Raw genomic sequence first — 16,168 nt, forward strand, 5'->3', positions numbered from 1 at the left:
CCGTGTATCTGTGTGTGTACAGCTGCGTGTGGTATCCCTGTGTATCTGTGTATACAGCTGCATGTGGTGTCCGTGTGTGTGTGTGTGTGTGAAGCTGCATGTGGTGTCCGTGTATCTGTGTGTGTACAGCTGCATGTGGTGTCCGTGTATCTGTGTGTGTGAAGCTGCATGTAGTGTCCACGTGTATGTGTTTGTACAGCTGCGTGTGGTGTCCATGTATCTGTGTGTGTACAGCTGCGTGTAGTGTTCGTGTGTATTTGTGTGTACAGCTGCATGTGGTATCCGTGTGTATCTGTGTGTACAGCTGCCTGTAGTGTCCATGTGTATCTGTGTGTACAGCTGCGTGTGGTATCCGTGTGTGTGTGCAGCCGCATGTGGTGTCCATGTGTGCCTGTGTGCAGTTGTACACGTATGTATATGTGTGCTGTATGCGTTTGGTGAGCGAGGGGTCCCGAGGCGCCACACGCCGTCTCTCTGGGGAGGGTAGTGATGGAGCAGAAGGGCTGTCCTCTGCCCCCGCCCCCAGGAGCTCCCGGGAAACCTGGCACTCAGGTTCTGACCCCAGGGCTCCCATGTGGACTGTCCTGGGAGGCGGGATGGCCGTGATCCAGGGCACCGGCCTCCGTGGGGGACATGGGGCGCCGGGGCAGGCTCAGAGCTGGCACCCCTGCTCGCCGGCTGTCTACCTTGGGGTAGTCAGCCCACCACCCTGCACCCAGATTCCACGTCTTGAAATGGGGAAATGGTGAAGACCTCACCAGCTTCACCCGGCTCTTGTGAGGAGCAGCCGAAAGAGCAGGTCAGACCTGCACGTGCTGCTCCCAGGCGGGTCACAAAGGTGGTGATTTAACCCGCTTTTGCAGCAGGAGGGCGTCCACAGGAGTGATCACCTCCTGGCCATCTCTCAGTCCAACCACCCAGAAGCAGGGAAAAGCCCCCCACCGCGGCCCTGCTCCCGGGAGCACGGGAGTGCTCCAGGTGTGGCTCGGGGACAGCTCTGGCCCTCTGGACCCCAGGCTGTGGGCGTGAGCCCCAGACGGTGGTGTGGGAGAGAGGCCCGCACACCCCCCTCGCTCCGCCCGTGTGGCTCTGGGCGGAGATACTCCCCCGACTCGGGGCAGCCCGGGGGAGTCTCCTCCATCCCTCCCTCCCTCCATTTCGTCCATTCACCAATATTCCCAGCGGGCCGTGCGGGGGGAGAGCCAGGCCTGGGAGCTGGGAGGCACTCTGCAGGCTTGCCACGCCTTGCTGCCAGCGTGGGGCCACACGCAGACACAGACACACACAGAGCCACGCGCCCCACAGACTCACCTTCTCCAGTAGCTGCCTCAGCTGTTTCGTGCGGGCATCCCGTGAGCACATGGTCTGCTGGGGGGCGACCACTGTGCAAATACACCTGCCCTCACTGTCCTGGGCAGAGCTGTACACCTGCCAGCTCTCCTCAGGGTTGGTGGGCAGCACCTGGGGGGCAGGGGGCGAGGGAGAGGGAGGGAGAGAAAGTGAGACCAGAGAACATCGAGCCGGGCATGACCGTCCACGCCCAGCCCCCCCGGGAAAGGGCAGAAAAAAAGCGGTCCAAAGACAGCTGCTGACCGTGGCGGGGGGGAGCGCACGGGGGGAGCAACCCAGACGGTCTTCCATCAGGATCCCCAGGGCTGGAAGGGAGTCTAATAGGCACAGCTCTTTCAAACATATTTTTTAATCCAAGGGATTTTTAAACTTAGGGGATGTTTAGAGTTTTGGCGTCTGACCCAGCTGACAGGTTCGGTGGAAGGGAGGGGTGAGCAGAGGCTGCGAGCTGGGTGAGAAGCGAGGCAGGGAAGCAAGGGAAGCAAGCGGCTGGTTGAGTCACAGCCACACGTAATTCAGAAATAAGATCTCCTCCCGTAAGGCCAGCAGGGGCGGCTGGCGCAGTCGCGCTCCGCTGCTCCCCGAAGCTGGAGAGGAACAGCCAGGATCCAGCTGCCTGTTAGCTGGGAGCTGGGATGACCCCAGGCCCCGGCCGCGTCCGCTGCCCAGCTGGCGAAGGCCCCCGAGGGGATGCTGGGCTTCCACCCCACGCAGGCTGCCGCCCACGAGCCATTTGGCAGATGTCGCCAAGTTGCTGGAGACACACTGTGCAGGGGTCACACCCAGCCTCAGCCCCGAGGTGCCCCCCAGCACCCTCACAACCCCCGAGCCGCACGCGGCCGCTGACACGCGGACATAGCTGGTGTCACCTCGCAGCCCAGCTCAGGGGGTCCCGACTGCCAGGTACCCGGGGCGGACACTACCGTCTGAAAACTCACCCCTGAGCACAGATCCTGCGGCCTGCCGGGTGGCCGCAGGTCACCTCCCTGCTATTTTTAGCGTGGGGATGGGGAGAAGTTGGGTGGACGGAGTCCAGGGTACAAACACTGCCATTTCATTCATTTCCAGCCCCAGGGGCACAGGACCTCGGGGCAGGAACAAAGTCATCAGGAAGGAGACGGCTGCATGCAGGCCTCAGGAGGGCAGATGAGGTGGACGGGTGCCGGCGTCAGAAGGGGCCACCGGGAGACCCCCTCAGAGCAGGGCGCCCTTCACTGCCGGAGGAACGGAGCGGGAGAGGAGCGCGTGTCCTTCACCTCTCCTTTCCGCCGAGAGAGCCGGCCTGGGGCGCGCCCTCTCCTCCGCCCGCCCCGCTCCCGCCACCACCGGAGTCCGCCGAGCCCAGGGGCGGCCCGCCGCTCGCCCCCTCCCCCAGGGCACCGAGAAGGGACGAGAAGCGCCTGGGGAGGCAGGGCGGGAGGGGACGCGGAGGGCGAGGTGCGAGTCCCGCGGCCGCGCAGCCCCCACGCCCGGGCCCCGACCGGCCCCTTCGCACCCTCCGCCGCGGGGACCCGGGGACCTCCGCCTGGGCTGGGGAGAAAGGCGCCTCGGGACTCCGAGAGCTGGCGCTCCTAGCCCGCCCGCCAGCCCGCCCGGGCCCCACTCCGCCGGTCCAGTCCGGCTTTTGCCAAGTGGAGCGGGCTCAGCTCCGAGCCTAGACTGGACCCGGCAGGACGGGGGCCAGCGCGTCTCCCCCTGACTTGCTGAGTGACCTTGGACAAGTCCTCAAGACCCCTGCCTCAGTTTCCAAACCTTGTCAACAAGGGACGTATTAGTTGAATGCGGACTCCCAGCCTCTTGAGTCCCTGGCAGGCTCTCGGGAGGCCCCCGCGAGGGGACCGGACCGAGGCGGGAAGCGCCACACAGAGGGGCCCGCGACCGGCAGAGCGGCCGAGGCTCCGGGTGCGGGGAGCAGGGTCGCCACCGCGGCGCGCGGGAGCCGCGCGGGCCCCGCGCGTGCCCTTGCCCCTGCGCCCTGCTCCCCGCGCGGCGCCCGCTCGCCCGGGGCTGGGGAGCGGGAGGGAGCGGGGAGGAGGCCCGGCAGGGCGGGCGGCGGGCGCACTTACGCCGGTGCTGCGGTCGAGCGTCCCGCCGCTGGCCGCCGAGAGCTTGGTGGTGTTGAGGCCCACCAGCGAGGGCAGCGTCTGGGACATCCAGTTGGTGATCATAGCCATGGTGCTGAGCACAACCCCGATCTTGAGCAGCGGCACCGACATCGCGCCGGGAACGCCTCCTGCGCCCGCGCCGCGCTGGCGCCGGCTCCGCGCCCCGGGCAGCCTTCAGGCGGCGGGCACCGCGGCGGGCAGGGGCGCCCGGCCGTGTCCCCGCGCCCCCTCCGCCCGCCGCCGCCCGCCCGCCGCCGCCGCCGCCGCCGCCCCGCGCGCCCCGGCCATGGCCGCGCCGCCCCGGGCGCCCGGGAGAGTGGCCGCCTCGCTGCTGCCCGCTGTCCGCTGCCGCCCGCCCGCCGCCGGGAAGGGCCGCCGGCTCGGGCTCCGGCTCCGGCTCTGAGTGCCGCGCGGACTGCGCGCGGGGGCCGCGGCCAGGAGGCGGGGACACGGCCGGGCGGCGGCCGACGCAATCTGCCCAGGAAATGGGTGGATTTTTCCTCTCCACTCCGGCTCCCCGCCGCCCCCTGGCTGCTGGCAGCGAGGTCTGCAGAGCCCCGTCGACCGCGAGGAAAGACAGACCACCGCCCCGCAAGTCATCAAAATCCGCCCTCAAACACGGCGGCCTTGGCGCACGGGCCGGGCGGGCCTCCTCTTCCACCCTCAAGGCCGCCGGCCAGCTAGGCCCGGGCACCGTTCTGAGACCCCACCCGCCCACCCAGCCAGGTCGCTCTTAGCCCGGCTGCTGGAGGCCTGCTAGGTGGTGGCTCCAGGCCCCCTCCAGCCCCGCAGCCCCCCGAAGCCCAGCAGAAACCCAGACAGCCAGACACTTGGCTCCAAACGCAGCTCGTGGTGGGGGTCTCCAGCTCTGGTGCTGGCAGAGGGGCCGAGGGAAGCAGAGAGGCCCCTCTGGGAGTCCTGGGCAGCTGGGACCCCGAAGGCCTTTGCTGGCAGCCCTGGCTCTGCCCGGTGCGGGCTCCCGGGTCAGGTTGTGAAGGGTGTGGGCATGCGGTGGCTGGGCAGGAGCTGGGCGTGGGTTAGGGGCTCAGGCCTCCGAGCGGGGTTGCTAATGTGGCCCCACCCGGGGTGAGTGTGGTCCAGGTGGTGGGGACCTGGTGGTCAAAGGCCTGGGGGCCAGGGGCGCCTTTTCTCACTGGTTCCTCCTCGGGGTTGTGGGGTGGGGGGAGCTGGTGCCCAGGCAGAGGGGCAGGGGGGCAGGGCAGGCTGGCACAACTCCCCAGCCCTTGGCAGCATCTGTGCCGGGACATGTGAAGGCCCCTCCGCAGCACAAGCGTGAGTGGGTCATACACCTTAACAGAGCTTCAGAGTTTGCAGGCGGCTTCCGACGGAGAAGAAAGGCGCTCCTCCAGGCCTCCCTGCCGTGTGGGGAGGACAGCGCCCCGCGCCACTCTCTGTCTGCGTGGAAATCGATCTCCCTTCCGGGCGGGCCAGACGGGCGGACAGAGGCGGGAAGGGGCTGGCTTCCCGGGCCACGGAGGAGGGACGCTGCCTTCCCGGGCTCCACTCTCTGCTCCCAGGGACAGAGGACTCTAAGCCAGGGCGGCCTTGGCCTGAGCGCGGTGCTTGAGCCGAAGGGGCGCCTTGGGCTTGTTTTTCTGCTTCGAGCAGCGATCTGAGGCAGCCTTCGGGCGGCGGGCAGAGAATTCCAAGAGTTGGGGAAGGGCGCCATCTCCCAGTGCCGGCGGGTACTGCAGGCTCTGCGGGCGTCCAGGCCGCCAGTGCGGCCCGCCAGGTGAGGGGGCGGCCGTCCTCCATGCCTGCCTCCTTTCTCCTTCAGTGAACGTTCAACACCGATTTAGGGCCGCGAGCTGTGCAGACCCAAATCATTCACACCCCTCTTCCCGCTGCAGAAGGACACGCACCCCTGCTTTGTTGGGACCCTACAGATCCCACCCGACGCTGGTGTCTGCAAAACCCTGACAGTCGGGAAACAGCAGGCTCTTATCACCTCCTGTGTGCACGACGCGGTGCAGACCCCAATCACGGCCGCGATGCGCAGTGCAGCCGCTGTAACCCCCAGCTCAGAAACAACACCAGCACGGCTCCCAGCAGCGTGCAGGAACAAAAACCTCCCAACAACCGGCCAACTGACTGAGACAGGTGGCTCAGAGTGGTCTCTCTGTGTTCAGATTCTGCGGCCAGACAGCCTGGGTGTGGGCGGCCTGGGTTCTCTGCCTCTGACTGGTTGTGAGACCTCAGCCAAGGTAATTAGCCTTCCCGTGCCTCAGTTTCCCCATCTGTAAAGGGCGTAACAGCAGGGTGTGCAAGGCTTCAGTGAGTCAGCGCAAGAGCAGACATGGCGGCCAGGAGGGGTGCCCGCCCTCGTCACGCCCGCTTTGCAGAAAACCCAGCGCTCGGAGGGGACCCTCAGTGGGGCAACTGACGCGTAGGCATGGGACTGAGCTGGGATTTGACGCCCCCAGACACCCCCGCCGCCTCTCCTTAGAGCTGCTTTTTGCTAAAGACCACCCACAAGAGACAGACATATGAATACGGAGGAAGCGCTGCTGGAAGTGAAACAACTCGCAACACCCAGAGCTGTTCTAGGAAGGTGAGCGCCAAACGTGCAGACGCAGAGAGTGAAAAGAAAAAAAACCTCTTCTGATCTTGAAGAACTTCTGATCTGATTTCATGACAGTAGTGTCCCAGGGGATTTACAATGGGTACTCTAAATTAGAAGAGAGCCAGCCTGGCTGGGCTGTTCAGCGGAGGAAATGAAATCCAGGTCATTTGCACCAATGGAGCCAAGTCCTGCTCCCAAGACCTGCTGGGACTAGACTCCCCCCCACCACCAACAAGGTTGAGGGGCCAGCCCACCCCTGCTCTCTTGGCCCTGGGCCCTCCCAGATGCACCAGAGGGCAGTCAGTTAGGGCCAGCCTGGAGACTTGAAACCCCCTTATCATATTTCTCCTGAGCCTGCAGTCCTGAAGGGGAGCCTGAAGGCGTTCATGGCATCCCCATAAGATATGGCTGACAAGAGTCCTTTAAAAAGCTTTGGGTTACTCACACCTGCTTGTCAAATGCGGGCTGCGCCTTGGAATTCCTACAGCTCCCTGGGAACTAAGCTGATCCCCCGGAGCTCAGAGCATTGAGAGGGATGGGAGGAAAGCTGACTCACACCCACCGGACGCCCTTAAATCCTAGCCGTCATCTCATCACGGGTCAGCTCGCTACATAGAATCGGAGAGACGCACTGCTCCCGCCTCCCCTCCCAGAGTGTGTGGACGGCACTGGGCTGTGCGGTGGACGCAGCCGGCTCCCCCGCGGGGACCCTGGACCCCTGCTGCTCTGAGCCACACCTGTGCTTCTGTAGCCGACAACGTGCGGCTCTCCCCACTGGGAGGGTCAAGGCAGGTCACTCCCATCTAATCCCCCACCCGGGTCCTCTCCAGTGTCTGGGATCTGTGATTCAGTAGGAGAGACGACTGCTTTTAATGCATTTGGAAAGGGTCACGTGAGAAGCCTCAGCAAGTGTAATTTGATTTAGAAGCTACACAGCATTTCCAAAAGCACACTGTGGCTTGTTGAAGGGTGGAGGCCTATGGATTAAAGGCTCCGTGGCGCTGGCCAACACCGAGCATTCCTTACAAGGGACCGGAACCCCAGCTCCTACACAGCCCTCCTCGAGCCAGGGCTCACTCACACTCGCAGCCCTGAGTAGCCGTCTTTGGACTAATGGAGTGGGTACTGCGCCCCAGACACCCTTACACGAAGCAAGCGGCTCACAGAATCCTTACGGATGCCCTCGGGATGGTGCCAGGGTGGCTTGGCTTTACAGAGAAGGCGTTTGGGGCTTAGAAAGATGACAAGACCTGCCCAAGGTCACATGAGGAGCCCCTCTCCCAGGGTCAGGCTCAAAGACACGGTCCACCTCCACCCCTCGGATGTCACGGTGTTTGGGGCCGTCTGAGACCAGCAGCGGGGTGGCTGATGAACAGCGGATGTTTCCTGCTTACAGTCCTGGAGCCGGGTGTCCGAAATCAAAGCGCCGTGTGGTCACAGCCCAGTGCGGGCCCGCCTCCCTGCGTCCTCACGTGGCGGGAGGGGTGCGGGGCTCTCGAGCTTTGTCAGGAGGGGCCGATCCCATTCAGGAGGGCAGAGCAACTCCTGAAGACCCCATCTCCTTGTGCCCTCACTTCTGGGGGTGAGGATCTCAACATATGCAATCTGGTGGGCGGTGGGGGGCGGGGGACGCAAGCATTCAGACCGCAGCCTGAGCCAGGTGAGAGCTCTCGAGGCGCAGGAGCACCGTGTCTTCGTGGCCACAGGCACCTGCCCAGTGCACCGTTCCACGGGCACAACGCCCCGCCGCTCCTGCCAGAGCATGGCTGGGCTCCGGTCAGCTAAGCCCAGGGGAAGGCGGGGAGCTCTGCCTGCTCCCCGATCCCTGCGGGGCCTGCAGGCTGGGTCATCTGTCCTCACGCCAGCCCGTCCCAGCCTTGACCTTGGTGGGCTCCTTGCAAAGGCACCGGCAGATGGGAAGCAAGGATCTCCGGGCCTCCCGGCTTTGCAGGCAGGGACCGGCGTTACATAACCCTGGACGCGCCCTCCCGCCTCTAAGCCTGTCCTCCTTACGAGGGGTGTTCGCAGGCGGGTCTGGGTTGCAGACAGAGTCCCCCCACGGCGGCGGGGCAAGGGAGCGTGTCGGGCAGGCACCTCTGATCACCTCCCTTCCATGGACAGGAAACAGGCCCATGGGGGTCGCGGGGACTTACAGGGCCAGGGGCCAGCCTGCTCCAAGGCAGGCCCCAGAGCAAAGTGTGGAGGCCTTTCTGCTGTTTAAGAACATCCGTACTTCCCTCAGATAAATGCGTGTGGCTGGGGGTGGGGGCGCGGAGAAGGAAGGGGAGAGAGGGGGAGAAGGCGAGGGGAGGCAGGGGATAGCGGGGGCGCGGAGCCTCTCTGCTCCATCCCCCCTGCCTTCCTCCTGCTCTCCTGGGAGCTCTGGGGGCAGCAGGACCTGGCCTTCCGCTGCTGGAGGAGGCCGCCCTCCCAGCGGCCGCGGGGGCCCACTGCAGGGGCCCACCACGGACCGTCCTTCCCCTACTGCCTGCTCGAGCCCGCGCTCCAGCTCTACCGTCAGGACACACAGCCTTCAGACCTCGAGCCGGGGCGCCTCCCCGAGGGCGAGCGGGGCTGTCGCTGCCCGCAGAGCCGGCCGCCCCAGGCCCACCCTGGCCGCCCACACTTTCTCTGCTCCCGCTCGAAAAAGTCCCACGCTCCTTACAGACCCGTCGCCTCAGACCGTTGGCCCAGACGGGACAGAAGCCACGGCCCCACCTTGTCTGAGGCCCCCCAGTAGAAGTGGGGCCCGGTCCCGGGAGAGGCCTGTGAGGGGCGGGGGGGTTCAGAGGGCGCCGGGGTCGGGGCTGGGCTCCGGGGCTGCGGACGCCTCCAGGTCCCCGTTCCTGGGCAGGGCCCCGTCACACCTAGTGGAGGACAGCCTGGCTTCTGCTGAGTAAGCAACTGACCCTGGCCTGAATTAGAGGGTGATGTCGTTGTGAGGACATCTAAGAGGCAACTCTGGGGTCTGCCTGGGAACGCAGGAAACACCCCAGGATGTAACACTCGCTCAGAGCACGGGCCTCCCCGCAGGTGGATTCTAGAGGCTTCCGCGCGCGGCCACTCCGGGGAGCACACGCTCCGCTCTGCACTCCTCTCCAGCATCTCAGCCCGACCACAGCCCCTGCCTGTGGAGCCTGGACTTGGCCTCAGAAACCGCAGCCCCGCTGCTGACGAGTGGAGCTGGCCTGAGAAATCCCTCGAGCTGTTTATGGGGTGCGCTCAGCCAGTGCCCTCTCCCCAGGGGCCACGCGCCACTGACTCCAGCCGGGCAGAGTCACCCGGCGAGATTCAGGGGCTGCCCAGGGCGGGGCAGGGCGCACGCCCACCCGTCACAGAGCGGAAGCGTTCTCAGCCCTTTCTTGGGGTCCTGCCATGCTGCCAGTGCACGGAGTGAAGAGCCAAGTCATCGATAATAGTTACGGACACACCTCTGTTCTTTCTTTGACCTTCAGTCCCTCAAAGCATCCTGTGAAGCCGGGGCCCCCTGTGAGGGCCGGGTGCGCCTGGGGACACCTGGGCTGGGAGGGTTAAGCTCCCGGAGGGCGTGCTCACCATGCTGCGTGCACTGAACACCCTAGACGAGCATCGCCAGGGTGAAAGCTCCCCCGAGACAGAACCTGGGGCTTTGGCACCTTCCCTCCTCTGCCCTGGACTCCTCGGTTGAGACGCTTCTTACCCACCCCCTCTTACTGAGGGTCTGCTTTTAGATGCCGTGACCTGAACGTCAGGAACACGCAGGCCAAGCACCCACTGCTGAGACCTGGGCAAGGAGATGGGGAAGCCCACGTCTTCTAAACGTCGCCATGGCCCACTGTCAGCTGGTGTTTGTCCTGGGGTTTAACTGGGTACAGGAGGGGGGGGGGCCCTGTTAGTAAGGAGGAACCCCCTTCCTGCAGCTGTGGTGTGAAAGTGAAAAGTGAAGGTCGCTCAGCCGTGTCTGACTCTTTGCAACTCCATGGACCACACAGTCCATGGAATTCTCCAGGCCAGAATACTGGAGTGGGTAGCCTTTCCCTTCTCCAGGGGATCTTCCCAACCGAGGGATCGAACCCAGGTCTCCCGCACCGCAGGCGGATTCTTTACCAGCTGAGCCACCGGAGAAGTGCTGTCTTCCCCCCAAATTACAGATCCCACCAAACGCAACAAACAGTGTAACCGGGTGTCAGGGGTGGTTCGGAGATTCAGAGGGGACATGGACCAAGAAGGGCCGTGTCCTGTTTCTCACTTCCCAGAGCTCAGTCCCTGAGCAGATGCTTGCAGAGTCGGGCAGTGCACAGCTCCCTGAGTGAAGCCTCCCTTTAGGCGGGAGAGAGCAGTGCTCCCTCGAAGGCGCCCTCCCCCTCCCGGGATGAAGGGCTTGCCGGCTCTCTCCAGCTCAGGGGCGGGAAGCAGCTGACCCCCGAGGGCCCCCCTTCACAAAGCTCCAGGTCCAGAGCGGCTGAGCGCTGGGCCACACAGTTAGAGACCCGGCTTTCAAACCCTCTTCCAAAGGCCACGCGAGCCGGCGTGACGGTGCCCCTTCCGCGTTCTCAGCGATGCCATTCTCTGCGCTTTGTGTTTCTCTCTCTTTCGTAACGAGAACACAAACTCGGGTGTCCGGCAGACCTGGGCTGCATCCGGGGCCTGCTACCTACTCGCTGGGCCACTGGGCAGGTGACTCAGCACCCGCCGCCCGCGCCTCGGCCTCCTCGTCTGGAGACGGGACAGTGGCCCAGGGTGCTGAGGCGTAGGCTCCCGCGGCGGGGAGGGGCCGGCGCTCAGCGACGCGCAGGGATATTAACCCTCACGACTGGTTTCCCCCCTGGTGCCTTCAGCTCCTGGCCAAGCTTCTGACGTGTAACAGTCTGAAAATGTGAAGACGGTGCATTTCCCCCTGCGGTTTCTCCCCCCTTATCTGAGCCGCCGTGGGAGGGACCTCAGGCTGCTGCCCGGGGGTGAAGTGTCCGCGGGGCACCCCCCCAAAGCTGAGAACAGGTCCTGTCCCCACCACCCCGCCCACAGTGGCGTGCATCTAATTCAGTTCAGCCAGGTATTAGTTTTGCACGACTTTACACTGGGTGTGAATACTGATTACGGGGCCCGGTAACTCTTGTAGTAAATATAACCCAAGGCAGAACATCACCTTTCTTTCCACTGGGGAAGGCTGGAGTCGGTGGGACGAGGGACACACTGCTTTCAGAGAGGAAGCAGCTGCCTCACAACAGGGATTTACAGCCCTGCCCCTGGGTGTCACAGAGGGTGTCCCGGGGCCTTCCCGCCCGGAAACGGGGGCACCTCCTGGGCAGCCTCTGGCCAGCCCCCGAGGCAGTGGCCAAGCTCACTGCAGAGACGGAGTCAACTCCACGCATTCTGAACTGCCTGGTAGAGGGAACGAGCCCAGCCGTCCTGAACCCCCCACTCCCTGGACCACTCACACCTCAGCACAGGTGCACCAAGGAGCTGGGGACAGTGAGGGCCTGGGGCAGATGGACAGGACGCCAGTGGGATCGCTGAGCCCCAGCTCCCATTCAAGCAGGTGACAGAATCCATGCTTCTGTCTGAACGGACAGCTTTATTCTTGTTTGCTTTGTTCGGGGCGCTGGGTTGGGGTCTTCACTCTGGCTGGATGTGAGGAGGTGAGAACAGGTTTGAAGAGAGACGGTCCTGATAGTCAGCTCCATGCCAGCCCCGCTGCGACACCTGCCTGTCGGCTCACAGAACCCACCCCCACCCCACTGCCGGGGGCCACTCAGACCTCTTCTCGGACGCTGAGACCTGCACGCAGCTCCCCAAGCTCCAGGCAAGTGTCACCAGTCACCCCATAAAGCCTGGGGGCCCCCGAGGGCCCAGGGACAGCTGACGCTCCGAGGCGCCCTGTGCCCCTTTCACAGATGGAACCCCCACCGCAAGGGGTCTGAAAGGGCATGCGCGGGCTGGGGACTAATGAAAAAGGCTCCACTTCACCCGAGATAAAGCTAACCCCTCAGCGCTCCTTCGCTGTGCGCCGAGGTTCTGGGCCCGTCTGCGTGATGTGGCCTCTGTGTGCAGCAGCCCTGCCCACCTGTCCCTCCCCATCTTCCTGCCTGGGCTCGGCAGGTGCAAACGGCACCCCTTCTCCAAAGCACTCTCAGTTCCCTCCACTCCGATCCCAGAGTCCTTGGGCCTCTCGAACAAGCCGGCTTGGCAGCGTCTCAGTGCCCCCACTAAGCACCGTGGCCCGTGTGCCAGACGGCCAGGCCTGGACTCAGCATCGCCAGCCCAGGCATGCCGGAGTCAAGCCTGAGCAGCTGGTATCAGAGAGGGGCACTGGCAGGAAAGGAGGACAGGCCGGAGAGGGGTGGCAGCGGGGGCGTCCTCGAGCCTCACCAGGCTTCACGCTCTTCTTTTAAAAGGGTAGACGTTCAGGCTGAAGCTCAGAGCCCTTCTCAAGATCACCAGAGAGTGGCTGGTGGGGCCGGGAGGGGAGGGGCAGCTGGGCCCAGGGTCACTGTCAAGAGCTGCCCTCCCCTTCCGGGCCATCTCTCACGGCAGGCCATGTGCTTCTTGCAAGGGAAGGTGAGCTGGGCTGGGGTGGGCAGGGCGCCTCCACCAAGACGTAGGTCCGGCTCTGCATTCTGCCGGGAAGCTTTGGTGGTGCTTCTCAAGGAGCTGGGAACGCCAGCCTCTTCCTAAAAACTACAGCACAAGGCCCGGTCAAGCATCTTTCCTTCTGGGGACAGAGCTCATCTGGGCCCACGAGCCTGGCGCGTAGTAGGCCATCGATCACTAGCTGGCGTTTGACTGAGTGGCTCATCGTAAGCGCGCTGTTGGGAGAACAGATGGCCCGGCCATGTGCGCTCCTCCCGCCCCCCGCCCGTCTGCCTGAATCTTTCAAGCAGCGCAGGTGACACCCACACGGTTCCGACTTGTTCGCATTCGGACGGGCCCTAATCCACAAACACAGCGGCCCTGGAACCTTGTGTCCACGTTCTTCAGAAGGGCCCTGAGACGGAGGGTGTGGGCGTGGGGGCAGCTTACTTGAAGCGGGAGAGGAAGAGGGTGGGGGCCGACGGAGCCCACCCAGGCCGGTCAACACTGCCCTGCCCTCCTGGTCCTGAAGCCCAGAGGGGATTCACCCATCACACGTGCAGGGACCATCGCTCCTGACGCCAGGCAGTGTGGCTTCCCAGAGTCGGATCCCTTTGGGATCAAGAAAGCAAGGGTCTTGGGTAGGGGTGTCCCTGGGGAGCTCTCAGATTCACAGCAGCCCGGTACCTACACCCACCTCCAAACCCAGTCCCCGCCTTAGAGGTCTGACAAAGGAGAGAGGCGCCTGGCCTGACCCCAAAGAAGCCCACCTGGGTGGGGCCAGGGCAGCCGGGGTCTCTGGAGACGGGGTCCAAGCCAGCCACCCTCTGACCGCTTCACAGACGTGGACTGGTTAAAGCAATCTCTGCCAGTTGGGCCTCGGCTCTAAAATCCCATTACCATTAGGAATACTAGGCTTCTGACGGGAGATTCTCACAGCACAGACTCAGAGGCAGGCCGGGAGGGTAGGGCCCTGCCCCTCAGCTGTGTTGAGGGAGGCATTCCCTTGAGGGATCCTACAGCTCCGCTTCACAAACAGGAAGCTTCCAAAGAAAACAACATCATTTCCCTTCCTGGCCCAGGGGCCTCGGGGAGCTGACCAGGGTCCTGAAGGGGTGGTGTGGCTGCAGGTGTGTGTGCAGGGGCTGGCCACACTCGGATGTCCACCGCCGACAGCGTGGACGGGCAAGGGCTCTCGCCACCCAGACAAAGCTTCCAACCCAAGCTAGACCAAAAGTTTCTTCCAAGGACAGGGGATCTTTAAAAAGACTGAGGAGTGAAGCCCTGGAGGAGGGCTGGAAATGGAGACTCAGGGAGCCTGGAGGTGAGGAGGCCAGTTGGGCTTGGAGGGCCCGAGGGTGGTCACTTCCAGGGCACCCAGACCAGCCGTCTCCTCCCCGCGATGTCTGAAGTAGGCACATGCCTCCTGGCTCCCTTCTGCTGTGTGTGCTTGTGTGCATGGAGTGGGAGCGTGTGTGAGTGTGGGCACGTGCATTCATACAGTGTCCACTCACAGAGCCCAAGTCTGCCCCTCGGCCAGGCCTTCCCCACAGCCAAGAAAACTCTCCCGGAGACCGGGTGGACCCTCTCCAAGGGGCCTGGCTGATTTCCTGTGTGACACCAGCAGGGTCTCCGAGCGAAGACAGACCCTCCCGCGGCTGGGGCTGGGGCCGCACGCACTTCCCGCAGAGCCAGGGAACCGGCAAGCGCTTCCCAGGGAAAACAAGGGCCGCTTATTCCAGAGCCTTCTCTCCTGCGATCCACCTCTCACCCTCTCTTCTCTCTTTTGTTTCCTCTTTTATTCTGGGAGGGAGGGAGGTGCAGAGGCAAGAGGGAAGAGAGGAGGGTTGGGGGCAGCTGGTGCCTGGGGCCAAGCTCCTGGCAGCACCCTCAGCACCTCCCGGACTCACAGCTGCAAAGGGCATCTCCCGGCTCAGATCGTGGCACAGTGGCACCGTGGAAAGGGCATTTTAATGTCACTCTGAGCGGCCTGGCTCCCGAAGCTGGCAGCCTCTTGCCAACACCCTGGTGCCAAAGCAACACCCAGCCCGCCGCCCCAGACCTGCCAGCTGCCAAAGTGACACCCCGCCCGGCGCCCCAGACCCGCCAGCTCTCAGATGCATTTGAAAATGGAGAATGCCAGCCCGAGACAGCCTCTCTATTGATACATTGTTCAGGGATGGCTGGTCCACTTAAAATGCCCAGTGGTGCCCACACATGCTCACCACTCACTTCATGCCACGCATGTGGCCACAACCTCCCCCCCCAAACCTCCACATGGAGCCCACAATGCACCCAAGCCTCAGACACGGCGGCTTGCCCTCCCCGGTCCGGTCTCCCGGCACCATGCCCACCGCCAGCTCGGGAGCCCCAAGGGCAGCAACTGTGGCCAGGGACAGGGATGCAGGGGCGGGAGTTGGGCCACATCCGCCTCCGAGCGCGCCAGCGGCTCCGACCGCCCGCTCGGTCTTCCTCCCCGATGACAATAGCTGCCCAAAGGCCCCCTCCACTGCCCCTTGAACTTCTCAGCAGGGAGTGGGCAGCCAGGGCGTCCAGGAGGAAGGGGTCAGGGCTGAGGGTCCTGGGGGACACAGCAGCAGTCTGGGGTCAGCCTGCACCCCTTTCTGCATCCCAGGTGCAGCTGGTCCCCTCCCCAATCCCGCGGCCGCGCCCGGGCCGGGGCGGGGGTGGGGGGCGCCGAGCTGTGCGGAGCGGCTCCCCGACTTTGCCGGCCCCAGGCCGGGTGGGCGCCTCGCACGCAGGGAGGAAAATGGCGTTGGATGCACGTACTTGGGTGAGTTCGGTGCCCATCAGGATGAGGAACAGGAGGCTGAGGAGCTTCCGGGCCGGTTGCATGTCTCGCGGCCGCCTCCGACGTCCTGGCGTGCGGGGAGCCCTGGGTGCTCGGCGGCCGGCGGCTGCGTGGACGCGGACGCGCTCCCGGTCTGCGGGCTCCGCGGCGGCGCCCGGCCGTGTCCCCGCGCCTTCAGCACCCGGAGCAGGCGGCGCGCGGGGTCTGCTGCGCGGAGCCTCCGCTCTGCATCTCCTGCGAGTCGAGCGGCTCCGCGGTCGCCGGGCGGGGCGGGCCGCCCCTCCGCCCCTCCTCGGCCCCTCCTCCTGACGGCCCCGCGCCCGCAGAGCTCGGGCGCGCGGCTGGGCGGCCCGGGTGCCAAAAGTTTGCGGGGAAGGGGCGGGGGCGGGGAGGCGCAGGGGGGCCCGCGCGCCACGCTCACGCGCGGGGGTGGGGAGGGCGGCGGCGGGGAAGCCGGGACAGGATGTGACATCAAGCAGGCGGGGGAAATTTAACTGGGAGGGAAAACTCCACCCTGGCTGGCCGGGCGGCGTGGCTCCAGGCCCCTGGCCTCTGGGATCCGGGCCCCCCCAGGACTCAAAGAGTGGACGCAGAGCAGGGAGGGGCGCAGGCCGAGGATGGAAAGGCTGGCCGTCTCCCGGAGGTGTCCTTGGAGGCCGCGCCTCAGTGAGGTAAGCTGAGGAGCCGGGAGGGGCGATGGGGGAGAGTTGAACGGGGATGGACTCAGGGCTCGAGCGGGGCCCTCACGGGTCTCCTTCCTGTCCTTCC

At 64.8% G+C, this 16,168-nt stretch overlaps 1 protein-coding gene across 3 annotated transcripts in view; it reads right to left on the reverse strand.

The window, feature by feature from the left end:
- The window catches only part of OLFM1 (olfactomedin 1), a 39,761-nt gene extending 24,317 nt beyond the window's left edge, over positions 1-15,444 (reverse strand). The window contains exons 1-2 of one of the 3 annotated variants that reach the window (XM_068973607.1): positions 15,379-15,444; positions 1,312-1,461 (exon numbers count right to left, since the gene is read on the reverse strand). In XM_068973607.1, coding sequence (XP_068829708.1) covers positions 1,312-1,461; positions 15,379-15,444 — 216 coding nt within the window. Of the gene's footprint in view, positions 1-1,311; positions 1,462-3,401; positions 3,567-15,378 lie in introns of those variants that run through there. The other 2 variants (XM_068973595.1, XM_068973602.1) reach the window with 2 other exon arrangements.
- Between the last annotated feature and the right edge of the window lie 724 nt (positions 15,445-16,168).

This window comes from Capricornis sumatraensis, chromosome 1 (genome assembly GCF_032405125.1).
Source record: "Capricornis sumatraensis isolate serow.1 chromosome 1, serow.2, whole genome shotgun sequence".
In the NCBI taxonomy this organism is placed as follows: domain Eukaryota; kingdom Metazoa; phylum Chordata; class Mammalia; order Artiodactyla; family Bovidae; genus Capricornis; species Capricornis sumatraensis.